At 41.6% G+C, this 22335-nt stretch overlaps 1 protein-coding gene and 1 long non-coding RNA gene across 4 annotated transcripts in view; one reads left to right on the forward strand and one right to left on the reverse strand.

Annotated features, from left to right (window-relative positions):
• The window catches only part of LOC139227829 (peroxisome proliferator-activated receptor delta-like), a 75033-nt gene that overhangs the window by 27462 nt on the left and 25236 nt on the right, over positions 1 to 22335 (forward strand). For all 3 annotated transcript variants that reach the window (XM_070858900.1, XM_070858899.1, XM_070858901.1), the window contains exons 4-5: positions 10307 to 10445; positions 13125 to 13327. In XM_070858900.1, coding sequence (XP_070715001.1) covers positions 10307 to 10445; positions 13125 to 13327 — 342 coding nt within the window. The remainder of the gene's footprint in view (positions 1 to 10306; positions 10446 to 13124; positions 13328 to 22335) is intronic.
• LOC139227830 (uncharacterized) lies at positions 12784 to 20487 on the reverse strand. Its single transcript, XR_011587479.1, has 3 exons — positions 20415 to 20487; positions 15042 to 15126; positions 12784 to 12855 (listed from the first exon to the last, which is right to left on the reverse strand). It is a non-coding gene; the product is annotated as an uncharacterized lncRNA (long non-coding RNA).

The raw sequence follows: 22335 nt of genomic DNA on the forward strand, positions 1-22335 counted from the left end.
AATGGTGTAAAACTTTATATACTGTATTAGAAAGTGGAATTGTAAAGTTAAAACATTTCAGTGTACAGTCATTGCTTAATATGAGGTTATTCATAGCCATACATCTTGGTTAAGTAACATTTAAACTTAGATCAAACATCGAATGTTCTCCCTCTCTTAAAAGGAACAGCAATCCTTGTGCCCAGGTGTTATTGCAAGGGAGAAATTATTTATTTGACGCCCACTGCAGCTTCCAGTGGCCATGCCAAAAGTGGCATTGGCAGAGGGCTGGGAGGGGGGTCCTCTCGGGGGGCACTTTACATGGAGATGGGACTAAAGCTAACCCCAATCCTGCCATTGTATTATTTAAAAATTAAAGATGTAGGTGTGATGAGCACCATGGACAATGTCCCAAAGCTGATGCTTAAAAACATGTTGGGTTATCTTTATCCATAGAATGTGCTCTTCAATTAGATACTGGGTTTTGTCTTGCCTATTGGAGTTTTATTTGAAGAATGTTTTGGAAGGATATTTTTTGGGGAGATGGGTCCCACAATCAGTTAAACTTACGGAGATCTGAATGTTTCAGAAAATACTGGGAGAACTGATGTAAGAAACAGGATATCTTTGTTGCTCCAAAAAATAAAAGTGACTTGGGGGAATGCAGCTCAATTTCTGCCAGCCCATTGACTCAATCCCTATTCTTCCATGTTAATTATTTTGAGAAGTACTTTAGAATGAAATAAAGCAACTGGGGGACACTGCAGTTGTGCGGTGCCTTGAGCAACCTGTTTGCTTTGAAAATGCTGACTTGACTTTGCCGCCTTTGTCTGCTTTTAATTTAATCTCCGTGTCATACTTTCTACTTAGTTCAGTCAACCGGCCCTTGATATAGTAAATTCCTGACAAACACAAAAGGTAATTATAAGCGTTATACTGTACAAATAGGTTGAAAGCTCCAGCTGTCGGCAATTTGAGCAACCTGTAGACCAGGAAAGTTCCAGGTTTGATCCCCAGTCTTGGCTGAATTTCCTGGTCTCAGCTGGAGCAGAAGTTGGGACATTGCAGTTTGGTTAGGGAGGGGAAGATCAACTAGAATTCCCATTCCTGATCTCCATCTATTGGCGCTTACTGGCACATATGCACTTGTAAACATCGGGTGAGCACAGAATCAGACTCTGCTGTGATGCCATCCATAGTTGAGTAGCTTGCTGAAATTCCCTTTCCAAGCTCTCACGTTAACAGTGGCCACTTTGGCTAGCAACTGGAAGGTTATCAGCACCCATGGAACTGTATTCCAACAAGGAGTCAACAGCTTCAGGCGAAGAGGGGAGGGAATAAATCTTGCAAGAGTAAATAGGCTATAGAATCTAAATGCATTTTATCTGCTTTAACTCTGGAATTCTTTGAAATTCCTCTGCCGCTCCACTGTCCATTCTTCCTTTAAGACTCTCCTCAAAACCTACTTCCGTCAAGTTTTTTGCGCTGACCTTTTGAGTATTTCCAGCATTTTCTGTTTCCAGCATCTGCAGTATTTTGCTTTTGCATTCTAATAAATCCTTTGGTTTGGGGTCTGTTTTCCTCATGTCTGTGTGAAGCATGTGGCGATGTATGAAATAAATGCAAATTCTGTGATGATGAGGATCTGGTGGACATACTTGTGAATTTCCTATTTTGTCAGTCTTTTTCTCTTAGTGTCCCTCAATTGATTTTTTTTATCTTGGTTGTTTAACAATCTAAATTGCAAAATGTTTTTTTCATAGAGTTGGGTTTGATAGTACAGGCGGCTTAGAAATGAATATTTACATATTGGAGAATGATCAGTTTGATTTAAGTGTCCATTTACAGGATTTACTTTAGTTAAAAACAGAAAATACTCAGCAGGTCAGGCAGCATCTGTGGAGAGAGAAACATTTTGGGGCGATATCCTTTCGTCCGAACAGGATTTACTTTATTTAAGTCTGACTTCTATTAGCAGCCAATGCTATTAGCTATATCTCACAGTAAAATTCATTTCAGTAGTTAATGATGTCTGTAATCATATAACTACTAAGTGAACCAGTAGTTTATTCAAATGATCATATAACAGGTGCCCAATATATGCTCATTTTAGAATGTAAAATCTTTAGTTTTAGTTTCTATTTCACTCTAGACAAGTTTCAGACTGATGTCTGGGTATAACTTTAATTTGACTGTTAACAGAGCAGATTTTTATCAGAAGTAAATAAGTATATTCGTAAGAGGTGAAAGGAGGATCAATAGCAAGACCACAAGAGATGAAGGAGGTCAAAAATACCCCAAACAACCAAATAGAAATATAATCTTGCAGAGCCATCTGCTCTAATTTGCTTTCATGACTCCAATTCCTCGCTACAAATACTAAAAACAGCAAGGACTTGGAGATCCATAAAAGTGAATTTGAGCATATTGCTCAGCAAGGGTTATCTAGTGAGGACTGGAGATGTACAGGTTAGGAAGATTTGATCCCGGGTCGTCTTACTGAGTTAGAGGAGCTCAGTTGCACTGGCGATTAAGTGTGCTTCAATTGGCTTCGCCGCCTCTGGTAAGGAAGAGGAAAATCAGGCTGGGTTCCCATTATTGATCATTTTCCAGTCATCCCTCCTGGAAGTGGTCATTGGATCTAGCCAGTATTGAATTAATTGTGATGCCCCTGTTATCAAATAGCTTGCTGATACTCACTGTCGAGGCTGAAGAATAAATAAAGGTCCCTTTGGGAGATCCCAGTGGGGAACTGATTGTGAAATGACACCCCAGCAGGGAGTCAGTTCCCAGAGGAGAGGGGAGAATCGGGTGAGGGATTTTTTAAAAACAAATTAAATCAATTAAATACAATTAAAAGGAGTATTAGAAGAAGTAAGAGAACAGTAGAAAGATGGATTATAGATAGCAGCAAAAGGGATCTAAACGTTTTCAGTCCTGGAAGGTAGCAGAGAATATGTTCGATTAGATTGATTCCTTCAGGAATAGGTTGTTTAAAAATACTATACAAAAAATGAGAGATACATTAAGTAACTTTTTTCTCTAAATCTTCACAAATAAAGACTGTAGGTAAATTCCAGATCTGGTCATTTTGTCTTGGGACTCTAGCACATGGTCACTAAAGAATGAGTCCTAAAGTAACCCCAGGAATTAAATATCTACAGGGTGGCTGAACCAGATACAGTATAGCATTCTCAAGGAAATAAATAAAGATCTGATTAATATATTTTAAGGTTCCTGAAATACATAGAGAATATGGGCCTAGTATTCAAATTAATCTATAAATCATAAACAAATTGGTTTCATGTCAGTAGTGAGGAAAATATGAGAATTTTTGGGGATGCCATCCATGTTCATTTCAAGAGTACATAAGTTGTGGGTATAGGGAACGTGTTCTTTAGCCCATGGATTCTTCCTTCTGGTATACTGGAATTTTTGAGGAAGTTGCTAAGTTAGTGGATGAGGCTATCTAGTGGAAATAACTTGTTTTGATTTTTAGTTTAGGCTGCATACAGCCATTCACCATGACTTTGTCATTTAACTAAAATATAAAATGTTTCACTCTGATTATTCCAGTATGAAACCATTTTATTCAAAGTGCTATAGTAATTGAGAAAAACAGAAGGAACTCTCAGCGACTTCAAGTGTTGAAACTTTAGGAGGGGGACCAAAAAGGAAATCTTGTGGAGGCTGAAGACATGACTGAGGTACTGAATGAGTACTTTGCATCTGTCTTCACAAAAGAAGAGGGAGTTAATGTCAGCATAGAGGAGTTGAGCTATTGGATACGATAAAAATAGATAGACAGAAAAGAGGTACTAAGTAGGTTGCCGTTACTCAGCAAGTCATCCGGTCCAGATGGGATGCTGAGGGAAGCTAGGATGGAGATAGCAGAAGCTCTGACAACAATCTTTCAATCCTCCATGGATATTGGAGTGGTGCCCAAGGACTGGAGGATTGCAAATGTTACACCTCTGTTCAAAAACGGAGAGAGGGATAAACCTGGTAACTACAGGCCAATCAGTCTAATGCCAGTGGTGGAAAACTACTACAAAATTAATTTTCACTTGGAGGCAAGCATGGTTAATAAGGGACAGCCAGCACAAATTTGCTAAAGGCAAATCATGACTGACCAACCTGATTGAGTTATTTGATCGAGTAACATAGAGGGTTGATAAAGGTAGTGCAGTTGATGTTGTATATGTGGACTTTCAAAAAACATTTGATAAAGTACCTCAACACTTATTCAGAAATTAGAAGCACATGGTATTAAAGAGACAGTGGTAACTAGCAGATTGAGGGGTGATATAATAGAGGTGTTGAAGAAGATTAAAGTATTTGAGAGGGTTATCATAGGAGAGTTTGACTAGACCTGGCCTATATTCTCTAGAATTTAGAAGAATGAGATGTGATCTCCTTGAAACGTATAAAATTCTTAGGGGACTTGATGGGTAGATGCTGAGAGGCTGTTTCCCCTGGCTGGAGAGTCTAAAACTAGGGGCAATAGTCTCAGGATAAAGGGTCATCCATTTAGGACTGAGATGTGGAGAAATTTCTCTACTTGGAGGGTTGTGAACTTTGGAATTCTCCAGAGGGTTGTGGATGCTCAGCCAGCCATTATACAAGACTGATATCTATAGATTTTTGGACCACTAAGGAAATCACGGGATATGGGTATAGGGCAGGAAAGTGGAGTTGAGGTAGAAGATCAGCCATAATACTGAATGGTGGAGCAGGCTTGAGGGGCCATATGTCCTGCACATGCTCCTAAGGTTCTTATGGCATAGCTGACAGCAAAATAATAGAATCTATAGAACAGAAGGAGGCCATTCGGCCTGTCACACCTGTGTCGGCTATTTGAAAGAGCTGTCCAGTTTAGTCCCACAACCAAGCCTTTTTCCCAATAACCCTGCAAATTAGTCCTCTTCAAGTGCATGTTCAATTGCACTTTAAAAGTCAAATGGAATCTGAGTCCACCACCTTTCAGGTAGTGCATTCTGGATTTTAATAACCTTCCTGAAGAAATTTCTCTTCCTGGAAAGATGCCAAGAAACAGAGGAAAAAATAACTATTGGGTCACCAGAGGTTGTTCTCTTACATCTCCTGCCACTAGATTTTGCAACAGTGGAGGCCTGGGATCACTTGCCCATTCACCCAGTTTTCTGGTCAATGGTTGGCGTGGGTGCAATACTTCCTTTTGACCAAAAACAACTTTTATATCTGCTTACTCATTTACTATAACTGCTTATTGATCAAGAACTCTCATGTTTTGATCCACATATATGATTAGATCATTGGAATTGGAATAAAAATGCACAGAGGTGGCAATAAATACTGACTTTACCTTGTTGGCTGTGAAATCTGGTTAATTTACATAGTAATTACAGGAAATTGGAAAGTCTTGTCACTTGATTCTTTAAAAAAGAAACTAAGATGTATTACAGAACCATGCATAGACGATACCAATGTTTTAAGACTAGGCTAGATAGATGATTCAAGGAAAGGGGAATAAAGGGATATGGAAGTGAACACGTGGCATTCGGACTACTGCTCTTGTGAAGGATAAACACCAATATGGACAGGCTGGGTTGAACGGTTTGTTTCTATCTTGTAATTCTATGTTCAGTTTTACCAATTGTCTTGTGCTGTTTCATTAGGGAATACAGTATGATATGAAAATAAAGTAACAGTTTATCGAAATCAATTTTATGTTGTCCATATACTGCACTTGCTGGCAGAAGTACAATATCACGCTGCTGGCTTCTATTAAAACCAGTGAAAAACCTCCCTTTTAATTAACTTAAAAATGTGCTTCTCAATGGCTCAGTTGGTAAGTGTGCTGCCTAAACTGAGCTGTATTAACTAGGAAGGGCCCACTTTGATTCAGACTCTGAACTGAATTAACTAATCCGAGCCAGGGCGGTGATAAGGTTGCTACAATTGGTATCGCTGAGCTACTGAAGTGAAAAATTAGCCACTTTATCACTCCTCATAGAGTGACTCCTGCTGGAAATCTTTGAATGGATGCCTGACTTGGCCATGATGACACCCACAGTCAAGTAGCCTGCTGATGCTTATTGTCTAGACTTGCACATGATGAATGGCCAATTGTGAGGTTATACCGCAGCATGAATCAGAACCCTTATCTATTCTCAGTTGGTAGAAGCTGACTGAAGTTTGAACCCAATGAACAACACTCAATGCAGGTATTTGAGTGCTTCTGCTTAAAATTCTGTTATTTTCCCCACTCCACGCCAGCAGTATAAACTAGAATTCTGTGCTTGCCGCACGTATGGAGTACCCCAGCTGTGCTTAATTGAAATTCCTTTTGCAGATTTTGGGCTACTCCAGGAAGTTGTTGGTTGATTTCCAATCAGTTGAAATTCCAATGTCCTTTCTATGTCATTGGCCTTGTACACTGTTCCAACAAAGATTAACGAAAGCTTCAACAACAGTATTTCATATTTCTCGTAGGCATGTGCAACCCTCTGATCTGAACATTTAATTTAATAACTTCAGACTTTAACTGCATCTTCATTTTCAAATGTGTTTTAATTTAATACCTGATCCTCTAGTTTTCCATCTCATTTCATTGTATTTCCCTAGGCCTCTCTCAGCCTTAGCTATTTATAACAAAAACAGAAAATGCTGAAAACTCAGCAGGTCAGTCAGTGCCTGTAGAGGGAACAAAACCAGTTTGTGTTAGGTGGCAGACCTTTATTCAGAATGGTTACGTTAACTTTAATTGAGTAGTGCAGCCTCACTGGAAAAGAGCTCCCCACCCATGAGGCCACAAATGAAAGAATTACATTAATTGCAACTTATGCTTCAATCACTTTCATTCATCAGGAAAATTCCAAAGTTTAGCCTCAGTCAGTGCAGTTTCCTGCATAGAAATGATCAGAAGTTTTATTCAGACTGTTCCGAAAGTCACAACTCTGACATTCAAAACTTGCTTTTGTGTCTGTTCACTGAATTTCTCCTATGTCACGTGGAAGACACTAAAACCATCCCCATAATGGATAATCAAGGGGCTATAGGGAGGGAGGAACTTAATACAATCACTATCACGAATGAAATAGTACTCAGTAAAATAATGGGACTAAAGGCGGGCAAGTCCCCTGGACCTGATGGCTTACATCCTAGGGTCTTAAAAGAGGTGACTGCAGAGCTTGTGGATGCAATGGTTGTAATCTACCAAAATTCCCTGGATTCTGGGGCGGTCCCAGCGGATTGGAAAACCGCAAATGTAACGCCCCTATTTTTTTTTTTTTATAAAGGAGGCAGGCATAAAGCAGGAAACTATAGACCAGTTAGCCTAACATCTGTCGTTGGGAAAATGCTGGAGTCCATTATTAAGGACGCAGTAACGGGACAGTTGGAAAAGCATAATTCAATCAAGCAGAGTCCGCATGGTTTTATGAAAGGGAAATCATGTTTGACAAAGTTGCTGGAGTTCTTTGAGGATGTAACGAGCAAGGTGCATAAGGGGGAATCAGTGGAGGTGTATTTGGATTTCCAGAAGGCATTCGATAAGGCGCCACATAAAAGGTTACTGCATAAGGTAAAAGCTCATGGGGTTGGGGGTAATATATTAGCATGGATAGAGGATTGGCTAACGAACAGAAAACAGTCGGGATAAATGGCTCATTTTACGGTTGGCAAACAATGACTAGTGGGGTGCCGCAGGGATTGGTGCTGGGTCCTCAACTATTTACAATCTATATTAATGACTTGGATGAAGGGACTGAGTGTAATGTAGCCAAGTTTGCTGATGATACAAAGATGGTTGGGAAAGCAAATTGTGAGGAGGACACACACATTCTGCAAAGGGATATAGACAGACTAAGCGAGTGGGCAATAATTTGGCAGATGGAGTATAATGTGGGAAAATATGAGGTTATCTACTTTGGCAGAAAAAATAGAAAAGCAAATTATAATTTAAATGGATAAAAATTGCAAAGTGCTGCAGTACAGAGGGACCTGGGGGTCCTTGTGCATGAAACATAAAGTTAGTATGCAGGTACAGCAAATGATCAGGAAGGCCAATGGAATCTTGGCCTTTATTGCAAGGGGGATAGAATATAAAAGTAGAGAAGTCCTGCTACAACCGTACCTGGAGTGTGTACAGTTTTGGTCTCCGTATTTAAGGAAGGATATACTTGCATTGGAGGTTCAGAGAAGGTTCACTAGGTTGAATCTGGAGATGAGGGGGTTGACTTATGAAGGTAGGTTAGGCCTATACACATTAGAGCTCAGAAGAATGAGGTGATCTTATTGAAACATATAAGATAATGAGGGGGGCTCGACAAGGTGGATGCAGAGAGGATATTTCCACTCATAGGGGAAACTAAAACTAGGGGACATAGTCTCAGAATAAAGGGCGGCCCATTTAAAACAGATGATGAATTTCTTCTCGGAGGGTTGTAAATCTGTGGAATTCTTTGTCTGTGAGCTATGGAGGCTGGGTCAATGAATATATTTACGGTGGAGATAGACAGATTTTTGAACGATAAGGGAATAAAGGATTATGGGGAGCGGTCAGGGAGATGGAGCTGCGCCAATGATCAGATCAGCCATGATCTTATTAAATGGCGGAGCAGGCTCGAAGGGGCAGGTGGTCTACTCCTTTTCCTATTTCTTATGTTCTTATAATGTAGACATTGCCAGACACTCATACAGAGGAACATACACACACACAGATCAGGGTCATTATAGTGAAGGTTAAGGTACAGTTAATAGTTTTGATTCTTTTGAGAATCCAGTTTTTTTCAATGTCAGCTCATGTGAGGTTTATGGTAGTGAAGCAATCTATGCCATATTTGCCCCCCCCCCCCCCCCAAAAAAAACCCCACTTGGTTCCTCTGACTCTAGCCTTTTGTGCAATTCCCCTTCCTTCCGCTCACTATTGGTGACAGAACCGTCAACTGCTTGAGTCCTACATTCTGGAATTCCTTCCCTAAACCTCTCTCTTCCAATAAAGGCCCTCTCAGCCAAGCTTTGTCACTGCTCTGAACCTTTCCCTTCCTGGCTCAGCATAATATCTATTTGTGAAGTACCTTGGAATGTTAGAGATGCTATATAATTGCAAGTTTTTATTCTTTTCACTTTCTAGACATATAGAAAATAGTTTCCAGAGCAGTGATCTGGTGAAATCTGCATAATTTAAATGGGTACTGCTGCGTTTTTATTAAAATAATCAATTTCCCCAGGGCACTGCAAGGGTAGCACTTTTAAGGAACCTCCTCAAGCATCATGTCCCCCTGGTATGATCTTGAGTCACAAGCATCCTCCACCTCGCCCCAGTCACAAAGCAGTGTTGCTGGTAGTTGGCATAAAGTACTTTTGGAGCTTTGTTGTGGAGTGGATCAGCAGTAAGGTGTGTGGAAAGACATGGGGGCTCAACTAGGGGCTGGAAACAAGGAATGGGGTAAGGCAGGACAGAGTTGGGAGCAAGGAATGAGATGGGAACGGTAAGGGGCACAGGAGGAAGCACTAAGGAGCGGAAGGCATTGGTATGTAAGGCATAGAATGGGTGTGGATATAGGAAGCCGGAGAGGGGAAGGTAACGGGCTGCAGGAAGGTGGGGGGGCGGGGAGGAAGTAATGGGCTTCAGGGAGGAGAGGGTGGAAAAGACCCACGTGGCTTGGCAGATGGAATAGGGTGAAGGAGAATCCTTCTCCCTACCCAGGCTTGAAAAAGCAATGCCAAGCTCAGAAGCTTCTATTATTAGTATTATTATATGGCAAACTGAAACTTTAAAAAATATATAATTGAAGTCACCTTGAAGCTGGATCTTGCTTATGGCAGGAACACGGCTTTTCTTTAGCATGAATATCAGGGTTTGGATTGGACTGGCAACTGGAATGGCCCATTGGGGCTTTGGGTCAAGTAGAGATGTAGCAGCAACAAGGTGGGAAAGGGGGCTGGTATAAAGCAAGCTTCCGTAGGTCCTAGGTGAGTGGCTGGAGATGGGAGCTAGGAGAACTCAACAAAGTAAGATTAGATAGGTGTACTGTGGACATGACTGGAAAGTTACAAGAAATAATTGATAGTTCGAGGGAGTGCATGCATACTTTTAATATATACAGATCAATTTTTAATTCATCCTTGTTTGCTCTCTCGAGTTTCAAAATGAAACTGTTCTGGCTTACTCTACATGTAATAACTTATAAATAACCCAACAACTTGGTAAGACAAGGAGTAAAATATTGTCCAAGTTAGCATTTTATTTAATCAGAAATTTATCAGAGCCTTGTATGCCGATTTGAAATCCCAGTTCTGTCTGACTTCATAGTTAAAATCTAAACTAAAATTTTGCTTCCAGGGTTTCTTCCGAAGAACAATTCGGATGAAGCTGAAGTATGAGAAATGTGATCGTAACTGTAAGATCCAGAAAAAGAACAGGAATAAGTGCCAGTATTGCCGCTTCCAGAAGTGTCTGGCATTGGGGATGTCACATAATGGTCAGTAAATGTTGCCAAAATGAGCAAACGAAAATTTAAGACATGATAAGTTGATAGGTTTAACAGCTTTTCAAATCGAGAATTGAATGATTTTATAAAATATTTGTATTAACACACCTTGTTTTATATTTAAGTTGTGCTTTATAAGCATCTAACATGGCAGAAAATCTGTTGGTTGATTGTTCAACTTCATTGTCGACTCCTAATTCAATTAGGAATTAGTCCAGTCTTTAACAATGATTGTGCCTATTATGTCGTCTGTGCCAGGAATGCCCCAGGTTTAGCCTTGACCTCTTGTATGTTAACTGTTCCTGGCTGTTGTGGCAGTTTTGCAGTAAGTTGGCTTCGCTGTGCCCAAAAAAGAAAGACATGGATTTTCACGTGCTTTTCACGACCCCCGGATGTCTCGAAGCGCTTTACAGCCAGTGGAGTGTAGTCACTGTTGTAATGTAGGAAAAGTGGAAGCCAATTTGTGCACAAGCAAGCTCCCACAAACAGCAATGTGATAATGACCAGATAATCTGTTTTTGTTATGTTGATTGAGGGATAAATATTGGCCAAGACACCGGGGATAACTCCCCTGCTCTTTGAAATAGTGGAGTGGGATCTTTTACGTCCACCTGAGAGAGTAGACGGGGCCTCGGTTTAACGTCCCATCCGAAAGACTGCACTTTTGAAAGTGCAGTACTCGCTGGAGTATCAACCTAGATTTTTTTTGTGCTCAAGTCCCTGGAGTGGGACTTGAACCCACAACCTTCTGACTCAGAGACAAGAGTGCTACCCACAGAGCCACAGCTGACCCAAGCCATGGAGGTAGGAAAATCAGCCAGTGTATCTGCTCCTGATCACGAGGAAGGGAAAGAAATGCAAAAAAAAATCAACCAGGCAAGTATGGTTTTAAAAAAAAAAAAAATCATTTTAATGTATTGAAAATGCGCAACCTCATTTGACTGTAAACTCCTTGAGCGTTGCTCTTGTCTTTTGGGTAATTCTTTAAACCAAGGCCCTGCTTGCCTATTCAGGTGGATGTAACAGATTTATGGTATTTTTTATGAAGAAGAGCAGTGTTCCCACAATGTGCTGGTCAATATTCACCCCTCAACTAATGCCACCACAGACATTTTAACTGCTCATTCACCTCATTGCTTATTATGGGGCCTTTTCAGAATGGCAGGCAGTGACTAGTAGGGTACCGCAACGTTCAATGTTGGAACCCCAGCTATTTACAATATACATTAATGATTTAGACGAAGGAATTGAATGTAATATCTCCAAGTTTGCAGATGACACGAAGCCGGATGATAGTGTGAGCTGTGAGGAGGATGCTAAGAGGCTGCGGGGTGACTTGGACAGGTTAGGTGAGTGGGCAAATACATGGCAGATGCGATATAATGTAGGTAAATGTGAGGTTATCCACTTTGGTGGTAAAAACAGGAAGGCAGATTAGTATCTGAATGGTGACAGATTAGTAAAAGGGGAGGTGCAACGAGACCTGGTGTCATGGTGTATCAGTCATTGAAACTCTTTTAGAAAGTTGGCTTATAGGTACAGCAGGTGGTGAAGGCGAGAGGATTTCAGTATAGGAGCAGGGAGGTCTTACTACAGTTGTACAGGGCCTTGGTGAGGCCACACCTTGAATATTATGTTCAGTTTTGGTCTCCTAATCTGAGGAAGGAAATTCTTGCTATTGAGCGAGTGCAGCGAAGGTTCACCAGACTGATTCTCGGGATGACAGGACTGACATATGAAGAAAGACTGGATCGACTAGGCTTATATTCAATGGAATTTAGAAGAATGAGAGGGGATCTCATAGAATCATAAAATTCTGACTGGATTGGACAGGTTAGAGGCAGGAAGAATGTTCCCGATGTTGGGGAAGTCCAGAACCAGGGGTCACAGTCTAAGGATAAGGGGTAAGCCATTTAGGACCGAGATGAGGAGAAACTTCTTCACTCAGAGTTGTGAACCTGTGGAATTCTCTACCGCAGAAAGTTGTTGAAGCCAGTTCATTAGATATATTCGAAAGGGAGTTAGATGTGGCCCTTACAGCTAAAGGGATCTGGGGATGGAGAGAAAGCAGGAATGGGGTACTGAAGTGCATGATCAGCCATGATAGTGAATGGTGGTGCAGGCTGAAGGGCAGAATAGCCTACTCCTGCACCTATTTTCTATGTTTCTATGGGGTCTTGCTGTACCCAAATTGGCTACAAATGTTTTTCTACAAAAAGGAGTGAAAGGTGCGATGTTAATCCTTATCTGTCTGTTCTTCCTTGTCCTCTAAGCCCCTCAATTTGTGTTCCATCTTTGTAATACACTCACCGCTATTGTTCTCTGTCGTTCTTGATTAATCTTGGGTGTTATCTTGAGTTGTCGGGACAATAGCTGTGAAGAACAGTATGATCGCTGGTCCCTGCGAGAAGGTTAAGGTTAAAGTGAAAAGGATACTGTGTTACAATTATTACCAGTGTGGAGCACTGCCTGGTTTCAATTTGTGCTAACGACCTTGTGTTGAAACCTCCTATAGCAGTACAGCCTGTGATGATTGGTACTTGTTGAAAACAGACTTGCTATTCACTGTCCAGCCTAATAATAAATAAATTGAATCCAAGCCAATTTTATACTTAACCAAAACAAACTGAATTCTTTGCCAAATCTAATTTTGTTTTTCTCTGGTAACAGCCATCCGTTTTGGCCGAATGCCTGAAGCAGAGAAGAAAAAGCTAGTTGCAGGACTTCTAGCTGGTGAATCAACAGTTCAAAATCCACAAATAGCCGATTTGAAATCATTGGCGAAACATGTTTACGATGCATATCTAAAGAACTTCAATATGACTAAGAAAAAAGCACGAGATATCCTAAGCGGAAAAGCTACCAAGGACCCTGTAAGTAAAGGGAGAGAAACCTTGTTGACCCTGGCCTGAATTTTGTGATCAGAATAGGTGCCCTTTATCACTAGCTAACCGCAACTGCTTGGTTTTCCCAGCATTGGTTGCACTCAAAGAAACAAGAACAAAACAACTTGTTGTTATATAGTGCATTCGTGTCCTCCGGACATCGCAAAGTGCTTCACAGGCAGTGAAGCGCCAACAACATATTGCATTTATGTAGTTCCTTTTTAATGTAGAAAAATGTCCCAAGGTGCTACACAGAAGCTGAATCAGACCAAGATAAACAGCGAGCCAAAGAAGGTAGCACTCGGTAAAATAATGGGACTAAAGGCAGACAAGTCCCCTGGACCTGATGGCTTACATCCTAGGGTCTTAAAAGAGGTGGCTGCAGAGATAGTGGATGCATTGGTTGTAACCTCCCAAAATTCCCTGAATTCTGGGGCGGTCCCAGCGGATTGGAAAACCGCAAATGTAATGCCTCTTTTTTTTTTTAAAAAAAGGAGGAAACTATAGACCAGTTAGCCAACATCTGTTGTTGGGAAAATGCTGGAGTCCATTATTAAGGAAGCAGTAGTGGGACAGTTGGAAAAGCATAATTCAATCGAGCAGAGTCAGCATGATTTTATGAAAGGGAAATCATGTTTGACAAATTTGCTGGAGTTCTTTGAGGATATAACAAGTAGGGTAGATAAGGGGGAACCAGTGGATGTGGTGTGTTTGGATTTCCAGAAGGCATTCGATAAGGCGCCACATAAAAGGTTACGGCACAAGACAACAGTTCATAGGGTTGGGGATAATATATTAGCATGGCTAGAGGATCGGCTAACTAACAGAAAACAGAGTGTCGGGATAAATTGGTCATTTTCCGGTTGGCAAATAGTGACTAGTGGGGTGCTGCAGGGATCGGTGCTGGGTCCTTAACTATTTACAATCTATATTAATGATTTGGATGAAAGGACCCAGTGTAATGTAGCCAAGTTTGCTGATGATACAAAGATGGGTGGGAAAGCAAATTGTGAGGAGGACACAAAATCTGCAGAGGGATATAGACAGGCTAAGTGTGCAAAAATCTGACAGATGTATAATGGGGGAAAATGTGAGGTTACCCACTTTGGCAGAAAAGCAAATTACTGTTTGAATGGAGAAAAATTGCAAAGTGTTGTAGTACAGAGGGGATCCTTGAGCATGAAACACAAGAAGTTAGTATGCAGGTACAGCAAGTAATCAGGAAGGCAATGGAATGTTGGCCTTTATTGCAAGGGGATGGAGTATAAAAGCAGAGAAGTCCTGCTACAACTGTACAGGATATTGGTGAGGCCACACCTGGAGTAGTGCATACAGTTTTGGTCTCCGTATTTAAGGAAGGATATACTTACTTTAGAGGCTGTTCAGAGAAGGTTCACTAGATTGATTCTGGAGATGAGGGGGGTTGACTTATGAAGATACTTCGAGTAGGTTGGGCCTATACACATTAGCGTTCAGAAGAATGAGAGGTGATCTTATAAGATAATGGGCCTCGACAAGGTAGATGCAGAAAGGATGGGCCCAATTTTGCCCATGACTTGCATCAATTTTTTTGGAGTAAGTTTTTTCTGGCGTAAGTTTAAAAAATGCCATTTCCCCCAAAAGATTTGCTCCAGAGTAAGTAAATTAGATACGATTTTTTTGTAGTTTTTTTTTTTAAAAGGGGACGTTCCCAGACACTTACCCCAGTTTTGGTCATTTATGCCACTTTGGCCAGCTAAAACTTCTTCTTATTCCAAATCGACTTAGATCAGCGTATGTGGCCAGCTCTGAAAAACATTGCGGGCAGTTAAGAATTCGGCGCAGGTTAAAGCACCAAGACTTACAAAGCACTAAACAAAGCACAAAAAGTAATAAGCAATCAATCCATAACAAATAAAAAATAGAAGTCCTACCTTTATGCCAGAATCAAGTTGGTTTTTTTTTTAAGTCTCTTTCCCCCTTGCCATCAAAACACTCTTCTCTTCCCCCTGCCCCCACCCCCCCAACCCCCCATCAAAACTCCCCTCACTGAACAATGCACAACCATCAATAAATAAAAAATAAAACTGAAGTCCTACCTCGACCCGGGAAGTTAGCGGGCTGGCCGGCCGGTACGGGAGGCCACTTGGCCGGGGATAGGGTGTCCCTTCGGCCGGGGATAGGGCTGCGAGCATCTGGTCCAACTTGCAGCCCGCAGGACACGCTGGGAGGGCAAGGAGCATGCGCGCAGACTTCACTGTGCATGTGCGCAGCTGCCGGCAGTGTTTTCTGCGTGGCCTGCTGCTCCGCCCCCCCCCACTTCACTATCTACGCCACGCTGGGAGACTCTGCAGATCGGGCAGGATGGGGCCCCCTTTTTTTTGCCGCTGTTTCCAGCGCGCAAAGTTGGCGCATTTAAGTTAAGTGCACCGATAAAAGGGGTTGGAGAAAATTGGGCCCGATATTTCCACATGGAAAACTAAAACTAGGGGACATAGTCTCAGAATAAGGGGCCGCCCATTTAGAACTGAGATGAGGAGGAATTTCTTCTGAGGATTGTAAATCTATGGAATTTTCTGCCCCAGAGAGCTGTGAAGGCTGGGTCATTGAATATATTTAAGGCGGAAATAGACAGATTTTTGAGCGATAAGGGAGTAAAGGGTTATGGGGAGTGGGTAGGGTAGTGGAACTGAGTCCATATCAGATCAACCATGATATTGAATGGCGGAGCAGGCTCGATGGGCCAAATGGCCTAATCCTGCTTCTATTTCTTATGTAAGGTGATATTAGAAGGGTGCTTGGCCAAAGAGATGGCTTTTAAAGAGGATCTTAAAGGAGGTGATGGAGGTGGAAAGGCAGAGAGCTATAGGGAGAGAATTTCAGAGCATAGGCCCTAGATGGCTGAAGGAACGGCTACCTACAATGAAGCACAAGAGGCCAGACTCCATGGCACACGAGTTCTGTGATGGGGTGGGGTGGGGTGGGGGGCGGTTGGCAGATTGGATTGTAGGGCTAGAAGAGCTTAGAGATGGGGAGGGATGAGGCCATAAAGGGATTTAACCATGATGAGCATTTTGAATGAGGGCTGAGAGCCAATATAGGTCACTAAGGACAGGGGTGATGGGTTGGTACATGATGGGATATGGGTCAGCAGAGTTTTGGATAAACTGAATTTTATGTAGGGTGGAGGAATAGAATCTGGCCAGTAAAGCATTGGAATAGTCAAGTCTGGGGGTGACGAGGGAGGAGGTGGGGGCGGAGGATGTTCGTCTTGAAGGGGAAGCAGCAGAGGCAGCTGAACGGATGGTCTGAATTTTAGTGACAAAGTCCACGAGCTCCCCGTACGTGTTTGGAGGGGGCAAGGCAGAGGAGACCGTTAGTGGAGAAAAGAAGCTAGTTTGTCTGAAATGCAGACCCTGTTACAATAAGTAAACATAACTGAGTTGACCTGCTTTATTACAGAGGCCTGGTTTTTTTCGTAGGTGTCCGGATCTTTGTTCAGAACAATGATCTCCTCTGGTTTGTTCACTGCACCAGCTATTGTGTTTCAACATTACATCATGATACAAACACCCTGAGGCACTCCACCTGTGCCGTTTGATTCCCTAGTCCACCTACTACATGCAATTGCATCATAACACAGCAATCCCAGGCCCACTCCCAGAATGACTCACTCACTGACTTGCACAGAGACCCATACAAGGCAGCTGTATAAACAGAGAAATGCATGGAGGTTGATCTCCAACATGGAATGAAAAAAAAGGTAAGTGTAGACATAATTCAAACTGTACACACCCACTGGGAGGAAGTTATACTTGCAGAAACAAGTTTAAATAGGCAGTTTCCATTATAATTGTGTATACTGTACAGGAATTTGTGATGGGAAAAAGTGTCTGAAGATGTAGGTTGTATAATATATATATATGGTTATTACTTTCAGATAGAAATGGAGGGGGTACTTTGAATAGAGATTACTCTTCCTAGACTTTGCTTTCACTTTAAATTCAGAGAAGGAACTGCTCTCTTTTGAAATTCAATGGGGAACTCTTTTAAAAAGCACAGGAAAAGTAGGCTGCAACCTCCTATATGGTGTCAACTGCCAAATAATGGCTTCTGAGTCTTATTCAATCAGTTCAATGCAAAATTGTGACATGGCAGCAAAGATGCTTCTTGTGTTGTAGGAAGTTAATTTTAACCCAGAATGAAAATGAGACAAGAATTATTTATTACGTCATTAGCAGTCCCAATTGAGTGACGTTAGATCTGTAATGATGCATTACTCATATTGTGATGTCATGTTTATGCTGAACTGTAATCTGGCTTGGCATTCGATATTTGTGTTTCCTGATTTAGTCCAGTTCCCAGAAGTATAAATGAGGCACTTCTGTTGAAACTGGAGATGCACCTGAAGAACAGAAGGTGAATTATTTGAAGTTCATTCATCTGCAAGTTGCATGCCACAAAGACTGGAATGGTGGCAAACAGTTGGGCTTGGTAGATGCATCACCCCTCTGTCCCAAGCTAACCAAACAAATTTTGGATTAGAACATCTGGTTATTGATTAAAAAGGGAGAATTTTCTGCTGTTTCTGAAAAAATAAAGGAGGGAAAATTGCAGTCGGAGGCTTCCTTCGTACGAATGCCTCCGACCCGAAACAAAATCTGCAAATCTACCTGTTGGTCCTGGAGAAATGTAAGATCTCGGTCGGAAGCCTAGATTCGCTGCGCAGCGCATGGGGACCTGTCTTTGAAGTACGTGCCAATCACTACGCAGTATTCTCATTGCTAAAAATGGGAGCTCTACTTGTACGGGCTCCCATTACCATCAATGGGGAAACCTCCTAAAACACCGAAACACAGCAAAATAAATAAATAAAACACCTCATATTTAAAATTAATTGAAATTAAATGTTTTAGAAAAAAATAATTTTTTGGAATTTTTTTTAATGTGTTTTGATAGTGTTAAATAAACTTGCCTTAATAGACAAGGTTTTTAATATAAAAATGAGTGTTTTTATATGTTTTAAAACTCTTATGCTGGTAAAAGTAAGCTATGTGCCTGCTTTTTACAGGACTTTGGGTATGAGTTGGGCAAATAGCCTAATCTCTGCTGCGCAAATGTCTTTCCCGGGGATGCAGAGAGTCTGTTAAGAGAAATCTTGACTGGAAAAAACGGTTTTCGGCACGTGCGCAATGCGCCTCTCAAATCGGCTTTTGCCAGGCCTCGCTGGGTCCGTGCGCACTTCGTACGGACCCGGCGAGGCCGGAATTTTCAGCCCAAAGTGCAAGATTTTTCCAGAATCAAGCTTTTGGATTGAGAGGAAAAACATTTGCTTACATTTATATTGCATCTTCTATCTTTCAGAAATGTCTCCAATGCTTCATGTGCACTTCATTACTTTGAAATGCATGGACTGTTACTATTTAAGCAATGGTGCCATTTTGTGCACAGCCAAGATTTCATAAGCAGCAGTGGGATGAATGATCAATTGAGCTGTTATGGTGGTGTTGTTTGAAGGAGGCCTGATGGGGAGCACTCCTTGCTTGGCTGCTAATCGTATCATTGGGTCTTCAGCATCCATCCAAACACAATCAAATGGGACGTCAGTTTGTCATCTCAAAGCACAGCCCCTCTGACAACTGAATCATTCCCTCACTACAACACTGAATTGTGAGCTGAAGTGAGTCTTCCCTCTCAGTCAGAAGGTTGTGGAGTCAAGACATATATTTTAATATCCAAATATAGAGCTCAATTTTCCCCAGTTATTTGCGCCGTTGTTTTGGTGTGTGCTGTTTTTTGGCCTAAATTTAAAATATCCACATTTCCTTAAAGATTGTATGTCAATGTAACTCAGTTAGTTACAATTCTTTTACGTTTGTTTTTTTTTTACTTCATTGGGGGCGTAACCTACCACCCGTGCCAATTCTAGGTATTTAAGCAAGTTTGGCCAGCTCCGATTTACTCCAATTTTTCTTAGGATGGTGTATGTGACCTCTGGAAAAACCTTCTGGGTAGTTAAGAAAATCAGCGCAGGTAAGGAAATCAGCGCAGCAGATGCAGTTCCACGGCCCGAACAACAGCAGCAGCAGAGAGGGGAAAGAGTGTGGGAGGTGCGGGGTGGGGAGATCTTTCGGCCAGGGATAGTAGCGGGTACTGGGAGGGAGGAGGCCCTTCGGCCAGGGATAGTAGCGGGTACTGGGAGGGAGGAGGCCCTTCGGCCAGGGTTAGTAGCGGGTACTGGGAGGGAGGAGGCCCTTCAGTCAGGGATAATAGTGGGTACTGGGAGGAAGGAGGCCCATCGGCCAGGGATAGTAGCGGGTACTGGCATTGGGAGGCTCTTCAGCCAGGGATAGTAGTGGGTACTGGTTTTGGGGAGGGGGGGGGGCATAAGACTTTTGGCATAAATACTTCAATAATTTAATAAGTTGTTACAATGTGTAAGGTGCTTGTGAAGGTTGCTGTGAGCTGGCCAGAATGTGTTGCATGTTTCACTTTCCAACCTTGGCCCACAGTGTCCCTAGTTACCCTGGCAACCTAATCTTTTTGGTGCAGATCTTAGGCTCCACCCCCAAAGCTAAAGGACAGACTAGGCGGTGCCAAAATCAACAATTCAAACGGAGAAACTTGGATGATTTTTTTTGGCATAGTTGGACCCCGAAAAAACGGGTGTTTAAAAAAAAACAGCTTTGGGGAAAATTGAGCCCATAGATTCCAACACACATTATTTTTCTGAAGTCAAAGTTGAGGCTACATTTCAGAACATTTAGTATTGGAGCTAAACCATGCCCAATAGAGAAGCACTTAGTACAGTAATTAAATTCTGTCCTTCAACAATGTCAGCATCCTTGCCATGAGCTCAAACAGTTAAAGATGCAGAGCCTGGTTACATGTTTGTATGAATGTGTCAATGTTGTAAACAGCCTTGTGGTATAATAATTGTATCCTGTGCAATAGTTCGGCGTGGTATTGAGAATCCTGCATAGAGGTTAGCATGCTTTTCTGTTACAAATAATTTTTTGGAGCATACTGGCCTAGAAATCCCGGTCGAGGTCTTCCTGTGGGCGAACGACAGAAAAAGATAAAGATGCGCACCGACCTTATCCTGCTGTGCCCACCAGGATCCACTCACTGCGCATCGGAGCTCATGCACGTCTGGACGTCCGTAAACCTAGCTGGAATCACATGGCTCTGGGCAGCCAATCCAGGTACAGTATTTTCTCATTCATAATAATTGGAACTCCTTAAGTAGGAGTTCTCATTATGATTGAGAAACATCGATTTCCCCCCCCCCCCCCCCCCACCAACACCAAAACAAAAATAAAAAATAGAAAAAAATACACCACATTTATTAATTTAAATTAAAGTTATTAATGTCTTTAAAAAAATATATATTGCGATTTTTTTTTTAATAAAGTTTTTTAAATTATGGTTTAAAATAAACTTGCCTTAGTGGGCATGGTTTTAACAATAAAATGTGTTAAAATTATATTTTACTATGTTTTGTATGTTTTAAAACTCATACACCTGTAAAAATAGGCTATGTGCCTGCTTTTATCAGGCACAAGAGTTTTCAGGACATCTGCTGGGCAAGGTATGGGCAAATATAGCAATCTTGCCCATGCGAATGTCCTGGCTGTGGAGATACGGAGGATCTGTCAAGCCAGCTTTTGTGATACCTTCCCGGGTCCGTACACACTCGGTCTTATAAGGGATTTCTAGGCCTTTATTTTGCACTGGAGTGTGTGAGTGTGTATATGCATTTTGGGGGAGAGGAGAAGGGGATGACCAGTAAAACTCAAAATGGTACAAATCAGAACCATCCTGTGATGAGAACTGTGGTCTGTACATGTTGTTTTTGTTTTGCTGAAACTGGCAGTGTAGTACCTGAGTGGTTAGTCTCGTGTCCATTGCTGAACAAATTCTAGCATGATATTGGACACAATGCACGCATTCATATTTTTTTCTCTTATCCTGACTTGGCAATAGCCCATTATAATTCTGTGCTAGAGGTAATGGGTGGAATAGAATACTTTATAAAAAAAAAAACTGACACATGATCCTTAGTGGGCTTCCAAAAATATGTTATTCTACTTGCAGTTTAAAAAGATTGAATTTCAATAGTAAAGCTAGACCAAATATAATGATTTGGCAAATGTTTGGCAATTTTTTTTCCATTTCCCATCTATTTGCGAATAGAAATTATGTTTTCAATGCACTACCATTCAGAAATATGTACCTAAAATATTGGTCCTGCATTTGCGGTCAGCAGCAAAGTGAAGGTGTTCACTGGACCCGAAGTAAGCTTCGCACAAAGATCTTGCGATCTCGGTGTCGAAGTTCGGGTATTCCGACGTGCAATTCAAATCTATAGTATAGTGGGGACCCTTGTGCGAGCTGCTGTGACATCATCAAGTTGTCTTAGTAGCCAATCAAAACACTGAATTCTCAGACTGTGAACAAGGAAGTGAGTAAACTCTTAAAATTCTAACTCTTTAAAAATGCTAGAGAGAGCAAAACAAAGATTGAGGCTCTTGCATGGGGAAAAGGCACACCTGAAAAAGATGAACAAACTTTAAAATAAAATTAAAATGATGACAAACATTGCCAATTTGTCATCAAGAGGACTGCAAATTTCAGGTCGTTGTGTTGTGTTTTTGCACATTTACAACAGATGTATAATGGAGACATCTGGTGGCTGTGGACGGTACTGTGCAAACCTCTTCCTAACTCATTGTGAAAAGGGAGTTAAGGCACTGGATTATCAGACTCTCTGGATTTTATCTAGTAATTGTGCCCAGAGTTCTAATATTTAGTGAAAGTGTAATTCTTGGTTCTTGAGTCATTCTTCCTCCTCCTCCCCACTCTTTCCCCCCCCTCCCCCCCCCCCACCAACCAACACATGCACGTGCTGTCTCAGTATCACAAGCCTTCTGTGTCACACTGCTTACTCTCTGTCTTACATTCATTCATGCATGCTCTGTCTCTCTCAATTTAATGGGAACGGTAGCATAGTGGTA

This window comes from Pristiophorus japonicus, chromosome 17 (genome assembly GCF_044704955.1).
Source record: "Pristiophorus japonicus isolate sPriJap1 chromosome 17, sPriJap1.hap1, whole genome shotgun sequence".
NCBI classification, from domain to species: Eukaryota; Metazoa; Chordata; class Chondrichthyes; family Pristiophoridae; genus Pristiophorus; species Pristiophorus japonicus.